The following is a 10,394-nucleotide window of genomic DNA, read 5'->3' as shown; positions in this document are numbered from 1 at the left end:
CACTTACAGTTTCCTTCCCCACCAAGGAAAGGCTCACACTGACTCGAAAGACGGTTTATTGCCATGGAAGAAGGCCATTTCTGCCATGACTTCCCAGCTTGTGGTCCCACTGCTTTTTGTTGTGGAGGCAGCATGTCACCAAAGCGCTAAGGAGTTCAGGAGACAGATGCTGGGCCACCTGTGACATTGAGGTGCCATCCCAAGGTCCTGTGCTGTGGCCCAGCCACCCACTGTGCCTGAGCTGATGGGCTGTGTGAGCCCGGGACAAGTTCAAAGATGGCTTCTGCCTCCGGGACCAGGGAGCCCAGAACTGCGGGCGGCAGTACTGCAGGTGCAGCCTTATCGGTGTGGTGCAGAAGGAAGCATCACCTTCCCCAACCTGGTGGCAGCGCTGCCCGGGCCGGGGGCAGGAGCAGAGTCATCCCTTGGCCAGAGCGGGAGCCCTGCAGTCACCCTGCCTGACCAGCACCTTTCGGCCAACAGTGCCACCCTCGATGGCTGCCCCAGGGGACCTGGCGTGTGACTCTGCCCTGGCTGCAGGAGCAGCTGCCCCGGTTATGTGAGCGCTGAGGGCTCGGGCCCAGGCCTTGGCACTGCACAGACACCCTTGTGGGGTGGTGGCCGAGGGTGTCCCTGTCCGTGTTTGGGGCGCATGCAGGCCAGCGTTGCTGAAGTCACGGTGGCCATGGTGACCCATGGAGCCAGGCGCATGAAATGGAACGTTTGGCCCAGGCCGGGCACCAGTGCGACCTGGAGAGGTGAGGAGAGAGCAGGGGAGGGACGGTGCTTGCACGGGGCTGCCAAGGGAGGAGGGGGCCCCACACCTCGGGGCTCTGGGCCTGTGCTGCAGGCCCACCCGTGCCCTCTTGCTCCCACAGGGCCACACGAGGACCACTTGGAGGACACAGCCCGGCGCTGCTGGGGCAGGAACTCCAAGCACTCTTTGTCAATGTGTGCGATGTCCGCAAGGAAGCGGAAGGCCCTCGACTCGATGGAGCAGGGTGAGAGCAAAGCATCCCTCCTTGAGCCTGGCAGAGGGACTGTCGCGGCGGTCAGCGTGGGGCTGGGAGTGGTGGCCAGGGGAGGCAAGAGCTCCGCAAGCGGAGCCCAGGCTGGGCAGTGGGCACCTGCAGGGACACCCATGCCTGCAGTGTCCCCTTCTTCCCCAAGGCCTCCAGCCCTGCCCATCAGCCAGCTGGGCAGGGACAGACAGGCCGCTGGGGGCAATCCCTCAGGGACGCGTGCCCCAGCCCCGCAGAGGTGCTCATTCCGGGGCCACTTGCTCTCTCCCCTCCAGCATGCATGCTGTGTCGCGGGGCAGACGCTGACCCGGATATCTGCGGGCGCAAGCTGGAGAAACAAGGGCTCTGTCTCCATGAGTTTTGCCTGGTGAGTTCCTCCGAGGCTCCCTCCAGCTTTCCGACAGGCGGTCCCTGCCAGGCTTTCCTCATCAGCTCCTTGTCTTTTCTCTTCTGCAGTTTTTTGCCAACAACCTTCGTCAGCATCGAGTCGAGGAATTAGGACTCTTGGGATTTCTCCCGGAAGATATTCGACGTACAGTTGACTGGGCAGCACAGAAGGTGAGGATCCGACAAGAACAGGGACATTTGTGCCAGGAGAGGTTTGCCCTTCCAACCGGCTCTGGACAAATGTCTTGCTCCACTGAGGCTCCAGCACAGGAGCCTCCTCCACCAGGCGCATCTGTGGGCTGTGACCCAGGCGCGGCCATATCCCATCCCGCGCCCTGCCCGGAGGTGTGGGGCTGGCTGTGGAGGCCCTGAGGCTGCTGCTGATGGGGGCTGCTGTGCTCTTTCCAGGACTGCTTTGTCTGTGGCGAGACCGGGGCCACCATCACCTGCCGGGAGATGAGCTGCGAGCGCAGATTCCATCTCCCCTGTGCTGTGGAGGGTGGATGCGTCACCCAGTTCTCTTTTCAGTACAGGTACCTCTTCTCCCCTCCTCCACCCACCAGAAAAGGACCCAGCACTTCTCACCTCACCCATCCCTTTCTTCTGCCCCCACAGGTCCTTCTGCTGGCAGCACTGCCCAGAGCAGGCAGTGGAGGCGGCCCCAGAGGCAAATACCACCTGCCTCATCTGCCTGGAGCCTGTGGCGGACAAGAAGTCCTACGGCACCATGGTGTGCCCAGCGTGCAAGCACGCCTGGTTCCACAGAGGCTGCATCCAGGTAGGAGTCCTTCCCTCTCCCCGGGGCACAGCAGGCACTCAGCACCACTGGGGCCTCACTCGGGCTCCTTATGTTTCTCCTGCAGGGACAAGCTCTGCGTGACGGCATTGCTTGTTTCCGGTGCCCTCTGTGCAGGGACAGGGATGCATTTCCCTCAGAAATGCTCACCATGGGGATCCGAATCCCCTTCAGGTTGGTGTCCTTCTGCCTGGCTCATGAGACACGAGGGTGCAAGCGCTGTGCCGTGCCAGGGCCTGTCACAGCGGTCCTGGCCCTGCGCTGTGCCATGAGTCTGGGCTTCAGCTTCACAGAGGAGTTGGAAAAAGGGCATGGGGAGAAGGGCAGGCGCGCCCTCCATCTGCCTGATGCTGGGGCAGCGGTGGCTCATCAATTTCCCTTTCTCCATCAGACTGCCATCACGGGAAATCCGTGCAGAGGAGGCACTGCTTGCACGGCACAGCCGCTGCGATGCCAGTGGGTGCCTTTGTCCAGGAGGCAGGCAGCAGGCAGACGAAGAGGGGTAAGTTGCCAACACTGCATCCCAGGGCTCTGCACAGGATCTCTGTCGGGCTAAGGGCTCAAAGCAGAAGGACTGAGAACAAGAGCTCTGCCAGACAGTCCTGTGCTGCAGTCACTTAGTCCTCACAGCCATGGCCCCGTTTCCTTCCCCAGGCCATGGGAACTGCTCCTGTGCTCCTCCTGCGCTGCCGAGAGCACCCACAGGCAATGCTCCTCTTTGAGCAGCAGCGCAGCCAGCTGGGAGTGCGACAGCTGTGCTGGCCTGGGCACCGGTAAGAGGCAAAGCACCCGGGTGCCCCGGGGCCAGGGCCAGGGGCCAGCCAAGGTCTGGCAGCGGGTGCCCAGGGTGGGCTTGGCAGTGCCTCTCTGCTCCAGGAGGGCTGGGGGCACCGCTCTGGCCTGTGCTGTCATCGGCCTGGGGGGCTGTGCCCTTGACCTTCCTGCTTCCCCTTACAGCCTCCGGTGCCACCTCGCAGCTCGCCAGCCCCAGCACCTCCAGCCGGGCCGTGTCAGCATCCTCCAGCGACTCTCCAGCACTTGAGGGCAGTAGCCATCCAAACGCCCCTGGGCCCATGTCTGTGCGACAGCGCTCCTGCTTCAGGTTGGTGTCCTTCTGCCTGGCTCATGAGACACGAGGGTGCAAGCGCTGTGCCATGCCAGGGCCTGCCACAGCGGTCCTGGCCCTGCGCTGTGCCATGAGTCTGGGCTTCAGCTTCACAGAGGAGTTGGAAAAAGGGCATGGGGAGAAGGGCAGGCGCACCCTCCATCTGCCTGGTGCTGGGGCAGCGGTGGCTCATCAATTTTCCTTTCTCCATCAGACTGCCATCACGGGACAGCCGTGCAGAGGAGGCACTGCTTGCACGGCACAGCCGCTGCGATGCCAGTGGGTGCCTTTGTCCAGGAGGCAGGCAGCAGGCAGACGAAGAGGGGTAACTTCCCAGTGCTGCGTCCCAGGGCTCTGCATGGGATCTCTGTCTGGCTAAGGGCTCGAAGCCATCCCATGGCTCCCCATTGTTTGAGGGCAGCAGCCACTCCACCCTCTCTGGGCCCGAACGCATGGGAAACTGCTCCCGGTTGAACCATTGGGCCCCAAATCCCTACAGCTGGCCCAGAAGAGCTCGTGAGAGCAGCCACACACCCGCACCAAGTGCTGAGAGCGGAACCCCCAGCCAGGTAGGGCTGGGGCTATTCCACGGCTCGCCGAACCTGACACCAACAGCCCCAGCACTGCCAGCCAGCTGCCATTGTCCTCCTGTGCCTCCCCAGCAACTTAGGGCAGCAGCTGCTCCAGCACCCCTGGGCCCGGGTGGGTGCGACACCGCACCCACTTGCAACATCGTTCCCAAAACCCATATTGCTGTCCCAGAAGAACCCCCTGAGAGCAACCATGCGCCAGCACCACAGCTTGCTGGAACCTGAGAGCAGCGCCCCTGCACCGCCAGCCAGGTGGCATCGCGGCTGTCCCAGAGCTCCCTGGCACCAGACCAGCATCCCCAGCCAGGCAGCATCAGGGCCGTCCCCACGACCCTCCAGCGCTTCAGGACAGCAGATGCTCCAGCCCACCTGGGCCCAACTGCATGTGAAGCCGTATGCGCCGAGTGCTGAGAGCAGCAGCCACAGCCATGTGCTGGGGCCATCCCACGGCTCGCTGGTACTCGAGACCAGCAGCCGCAGCACCGCCAGCCAGCGGCCATCAGGGTCTTCTTGTGGCTCCCCAGCACTTCAGGGCAGCAGCCATTCCAGCCTCCCTGGGCCTGAGCAGCTGGAAGACTGATCCTGCTTGCCGCGTTTGGCCCAAATTCCCTACAGTCATCCCAGACAACAAGGCGGGACCAGTTGTGCGCTCTCCCTGAGTGATGGCCCTGATCCCCCTCCTCCCACACAATAAAGTTGTCCATTAATCTCAGCACTAAGAGATGCCATGCTCATTTGTCAGCTTCCTCCTCCTCTCCCTTTCTGGAGGGGCAGTGTTAGGGGCTGGGCCTAGAGGGTTGTCTTCTCCCCAGACCTTGTCTCCTATGACAAGATGACCTCATTATTGGACGAGGGAAAGGCTGTGGATATTGTCTACCTAGACTTTCAAAAAGCATTTGACACTGTTCCCCATACAATTCTCATGGAAAACCTGGCTGCTCATGGCCTGGATGAGCATACGATCTGCTGGGTCAAGCACTGGCTGGATGGGCGGTCCCAAAGAGTGGTGGTCAATGGAGTTAAATCCAGCTGGCGGCCGGTCACGAGTGGTGTTCCTCAGGGCTCGGTGTTGGGACCATTTCTGTTTAACATCTTTATTGATGATCTTGATAAGGACATAGAGCATATCATCAGTAAGTTTGCAGATGACACCAAGTTCAGCGGGAGTGTTGATCTGCATGAGGATAGGGAGGCTCTACAGAGAGACTCGGATAGATCGGATCGATGGGCCAATGCTAACAGTATGAGCTTCAACAAAGCCAAGTGCCAGGTCCTGCACTTGGGCCACGACAACCCCATGCATTGCTACAGGCTTGGGGAAGTGTGGCTGGAGAGCTGCCTGGCAGAAAAGGACCTGGGGGTTCTAATTGACAAGCAGCTGAACATGAGCCAGCAGTGTGCCCAGGTGGCCAAGAAAGCCAACGGCATCCTGGCTTGCATTACAAATAGTGTGATCAGCAGAAGGAGGGAGGTGATTGTCCCCCTGTACTCAACACTGGTGAGGCCACCCCTTGAGTATCGTGTCTGGTTTTGGGCACCTCAATACAAGAGACATATCGAGGTGCTGGAGCGAGTGCAGAGGAGGGCAACGAAGCTGGTGAAGGGCCTGGAGAATAAACCTTATGAGGAGAGATTGAAGAAGCTGGGACTGTTTAGTTTGAGGAAGAGGAGGCTGCAGGGAGACCTCATCACTCTCTACAACTACTGGAAAGGACACTGTAGAGAGGTTGGTGCTGGTCTCTTCTCACAGGTAATTAGCGATAGAACAAGAAGGAATGGCTTCAAGCTGCAGCAGGGAACGTTTAGGCCGGACATTAGGAAAAATTCTTCACAGAAAGAGTGGTCAGACACTGGAATAGGCTGCCCAGGGAGGTGGTGGAATCACCATCCCTGACTGTGTTTAAGAGTCGTTTAGATGTGGTGTTAGGGGATATGGTGTAAGGGAGAACTTTGTAGAGTGGTGCTGATGGTTGGACTTGATGATCCCAAGGGGCTTTTCCAACCTGAATGATTCTATTATTCTATGAATTCATGTTGAGGTGGGGTTGTGGGCGTTCCATATTTTACGTGTAGCTGTGTATTGGATCCATTTGACTTATAATAAATACAGAAGATGATAACAGAAACTCACTGGCTGAGAATTAGCCATTTGAAGTTCCTCATATGTGAAGCTATGTGAAGCTTTTTCACACTCATGAAAGGGTTTGCATGAACCTTAGCAGTAACCCAGCTAGCAGAGCAGAATGTTGATTTTTATGCAAGAAATTTCTACATCAACCTAGGAGCAAAATCTCCAGCCTACCAGATCAAAGTGACAGACACTACCCGCCATTTCCATCCCAGGATGGAGTAATACAACTAGAATATGCAGAGCAAAGGCTGGCACCGAGGAATCTGTCTCATTTTTTCCACTTTAATTTTTGGGCAGTCATGAAGCTATCACAGTTTCTCCCACCATCTGGAATGACTGGGAAAAGAAATTAAAAATCAAATAACAACCACGGTCTTTAGGTGATCATTGCAGATCCATGCTGGCTTCTATGGTAGTAATTGGTAAAAGATCTCTTGACTAGATCAGGTTGTATAAGCAATCAAACTCTCAGCTACAGGAAATTATCTAAGAAATACAAAATCTGAATTGCTCATTTGAATATTCTACTTGAATATTTGAAGCTAAATCCATTTTATGATAAAAGGTGTTGAAGTGCTAATTTTCCTTTCCTAGGGAAAGTATAGGGGAAAAATTTTGAAATAGAAAGCTTTCACCATTCAGAAGTAGCATCTGAGAATGCGATGTTACCTTACTGAGGACTTTCTGAATGTGAAAATAAGGGGTTTGATTCTTAAAAGCAGTGGTATTTTCATTCAGAAGATGAAATACAAAAGCTCTAGCTTCTTATTGCTCCAAGTTGTCTACAGCAGCAGTATTTGACTGATCATGATGATTGTAACAGTTTTCTGCAAAAGTAATAGTAAATAATGTATTTTATTATAGATAGAGAAAAACAAATCACCTGGAACATATGTAGCATTTAATAGTCAGTGCTCTAGAAGGAGAAACAAAAATTTAACTTTCTTAACAGAATCTTGTATTTTTCCAGAAGGAAAAAGTTAAGAGACACCATGTAAAATGGTAATCACTTGAGGAAAGCTGGAGTACTGTTGTGTGATCCGGGGTGTTGTCACTGCTGGGCATTTTACACTTTGCACTGTAATGTCAAAACACAGCAATATTGCAAAACTGACTTCATTTGTCCTTTTCAATGGTATTCACGCTAAAACTGGAGCTGTACTGCGTGTCTTGTGTCAGAGTATGGGTGGTTTAAACAACATATATCTCTCATTCTTTAGTGATTCATAGTATTTCCTGGTTTCCATAAGACTGTACAGCTTGCAGGTCTCTCCTCATTATCAATATGAACAATCATGGATATTGTACCACATCCTATCAAGCTTTTTTCATGTAACCAGAGAGAAACTCTAAATATTTGTTCAAAGTAGGAACAGGAACATCTGAGCACAAAAGGAAATCCAGTACCACAACCAGGCAAACAACTACCAAATCTCATTCAAATTCTACGTCCCTTCTTTACTTCTTTTGTCATGTTCAGTACCAGAAGGTGGTATCTGTATGCAAGCAGATGTTTCTAATCAACCTCATTCAGTCTAGTTTGCTACCTGCAATCTAGACTCTGTAATATCACACTCATTTCTATGCAAGTGCAACTCGTAAAACAAGATTAATCTCCTTTCATATTTTGGACAAAAGTGCTGATGGCCCTCAGGCAAGCTATATAGCCACTTTCTCTGCAAGTCGTGAGCAGACCAATCAGATTTATCCAGAACAAGAGAAAACAGAAGCATCCTATGTAGGCAAGTTAGGTCTCAGTGCTGTGTTTTGCTTTAATTAGGTAACCAGATCAGACTAGAAAATGGAACAGTTTCTATGTCAATTCATGTGAAAATGAGGAGATGTTTTCACCAAAGTCTGAATTTTGGGGAACACCTCTGTGTTTCTCCATGGAGTTACAACTCTAGTGCATGAACCTCCTGGAAACTCAAGAGGTAAATCTTCTTACTTGTGCTATATGTTTCATTATGCATTGCGGTTTCTTCACTAACTACCATGGTACAGCAGGAGGGTCTCTGCCTGACTTGTACTCAAGGAGAAGAAGCCCAAGTGCAAAAATATTCTCTAGAGGAGAAGACAGTGACACAATAAGAAGAAAATGTTGTGTCATTTTTTTTCAGTTGACATACTGAAATGATACCCCCACTGAAATGCAGTTAAACCTTGACTTCTTTGTTGAGACTTAGTGATGAAAAAGAGGTATCAGCTGTTGTCCTGAAGTGGTTTCAAAAACATTTTGCAGAGGCAGCAAGCTACTTATCCATTCTTGTCATGCTGGAAGGAAAACTAAGGATGATAGAGCTTTATCATAGAATCATAGAATGGTTCGTGTTAGAAAGGATGCTTTTGAAACCACCCTCATTGTTAAAAATTTATTCCTTCTATCTAGTGTGAATCTGCCCTCTTTCAGTTTAAAATCTTTACCACTTGTCCTATCACCACAATCTGCCCCCAGCTTTCTTACAAGCCCCCTTACTTAAAGTATTGAAAGGCCACAAAAAGGTGTCCCCAGAGACTTCTCCAGGCTGAATAACCTCAATTCTCTCAGCCTGTCCTCTCAGGAGAGGTATTCCAGCCCTCTGATCATTTTTGTGGCCCTCTGCTGGACCTGCTCCAACAGGTCCATGTCTTTCCTGTGCTGAGGATTCCAGAGCTGGATGCGGTACTCCAGGTGGGGTCTCACCAGAGCAGAGTAGAGGGACAGAATCGCCTTCCTCAACCTGCTGGCCACATTTCTTTTTATGCAGCCCACGATACGGTTGGTTTTCTGTGGTGGACCCACAGTGTTTTGGAAATGGATTTCCTTACACAGCTGGAGAACACAGAGTGAAATACAAGAGGCCAGAAGGCAGCTATTCAGGGCACCACACAGCAAAGGTGAAGAAATGTCCAATGTTTTCTTTCCACAAATCCAGTGGTCCAGGCACTGGCTTCTGCCCAAACCTTGCCCATCACAACTCTTTACCAAGGCTCTCAAGAAAGATCTCAGAAGCCATCGGAAAAGTAGAGACCAAGGGCATTTCTGTGCATGGGAGAGTTTCCCAACTGCAAAAAAAATGAAAGAATGGGGCACTCTGATGCATTCTGCAGCCTTCCCTCTTCCTCCCTGGGCACCAGCTCCAAGAGGCAACTGGACACAGCCCAGCCCTGTCATCTCCTACTTTGGTGTTCTCCTATCTCAAAATGCTGACAACAAACTCTTCTTCTTTTGGATTTTTTAGTTTCTTTTCTACTACAACCCCAACTTTAAGAGAGATTATCCCCCCCTGATCAAAAGGTGCAAGCAAGGAGTTTGCCGCAAGGGGAAAGTAACAGCTGCATTTTCACAGGACCCAGATTTGAAGGAAAACTGCCCCAGGAGAAGCCCATATGTGCAGCCTGAGTGGGCAACTGCTGCTGTGGAGGAAGACGACCCATTCACAACAGCTCCACAGGAGGACATGAGGACAGCTGCATTCAGCAAGTCCACACCTAACAAGCAACATGCTCAAGCAACTCCCTGTATCACTCCTGCCTCTTCACCTCTTCAGGCAGTTGCTCTCATGCTTTCAGATCCTGCCGTAGCAGCAGGCAGGAAGAAGCTCAATCCTCAGGTGCTCTCCCTTCTACCACCACACTGCAGCCAGGTCCCAGCTGACCTCCAGCAGACTGCTGCTGCTGCAGCTGCTCCTTCGTCAAACCACAGGATACCTTCCATACCAAATTCAACACTTTGCACACCAGGGCTGGGGTTTCCTTGCTTTCCAGCCCTGTAGTCAGGTGCAGCAGCTCTGCAGACCTTGTTTGCCCTACCTCCCTCTTAGTGCCCATGGTTTCCAACAGTCATGCTGGCAGCACCTTCTGATGACAAGGCTACTGCATGGGCAAATCCTAACAGCCCCTCATCGCCTGACTTGCACTGCTACAGGTGATGGGCTGGGACCCCACTGTGAGATAGACTAGATAAAGTAGACACAGTAGGTACCCAACAAGTAGAGTATCACATCTGAGGAAATAAACTGCCTCAATAAAAAACCCTTTCCAATTTTCCTGTCCTGTTTTTACAGCCAAATCCCAGACTGAGTTTATATTTCACCAGTCAAAGCAGGAGAGACTGATCCACAAGCAATTGCATGATTTCTCATAACAGTCAAGCTCAGATTCTCAGAAATCCAATCTAATTTCATCTAATTTGAGAGCTTTCCAAGTTTTCATAAAGTCATGTAGAAGCAAACCAAGGTGGGAACACTAGTTCTAGTAAGGTTCACCAACGGAAACACACTTCCCACTGAAATGAACCCCAGGGATGTGCAAGAATATCCCCTGGGATGTGGGAAGGAAGGACTTCTATTTGTATTTAGTTTATACGGAAAAAGAAAGCAAG

The 10,394-nt window shown here is 52.5% G+C and overlaps 1 protein-coding gene across 1 annotated transcript; it reads left to right on the top strand.

Annotated features, from left to right (window-relative positions):
* Positions 1–652: 652 nt before the first annotated feature.
* Positions 653–4,480, top strand: LOC134508701 (PHD finger protein 7-like). The gene is made up of 11 exons (XM_063320629.1): positions 653–721; positions 1,036–1,389; positions 1,479–1,580; positions 1,818–1,942; positions 2,025–2,187; positions 2,273–2,379; positions 2,597–2,707; positions 2,860–2,978; positions 3,163–3,307; positions 3,810–3,879; positions 4,073–4,480. Exons 1-11 carry the CDS (start codon positions 653–655, stop codon positions 4,478–4,480), a joined length of 1,773 nt encoding a protein of 590 aa, XP_063176699.1.
* Positions 4,481–10,394: the final 5,914 nt, after the last annotated feature.

Source organism: Chroicocephalus ridibundus, chromosome Z, assembly GCF_963924245.1.
Source record: "Chroicocephalus ridibundus chromosome Z, bChrRid1.1, whole genome shotgun sequence".
NCBI lineage: Eukaryota > Metazoa > Chordata > Aves > Charadriiformes > Laridae > Chroicocephalus > Chroicocephalus ridibundus.
This window is presented reverse-complemented; position numbering and strand designations above follow the sequence as displayed.

Excerpts from the sequence above, each read along its gene's own strand:
- LOC134508701 (XM_063320629.1), top strand. The coding sequence starts at position 653 with ATGCAGGCCAGCGTTGCTGAAGTCACGGTGGCCATGGTGACCCATGGA. Across the intron at positions 2,380-2,596 it reads GGGATCCGAATCCCCTTCAG|ACTGCCATCACGGGAAATCC; the intron begins GTTGGTGTCCTT and ends TTTCTCCATCAG. Across the intron at positions 3,308-3,809 it reads CGACAGCGCTCCTGCTTCAG|CTGGCCCAGAAGAGCTCGTG; the intron begins GTTGGTGTCCTT and ends AAATCCCTACAG.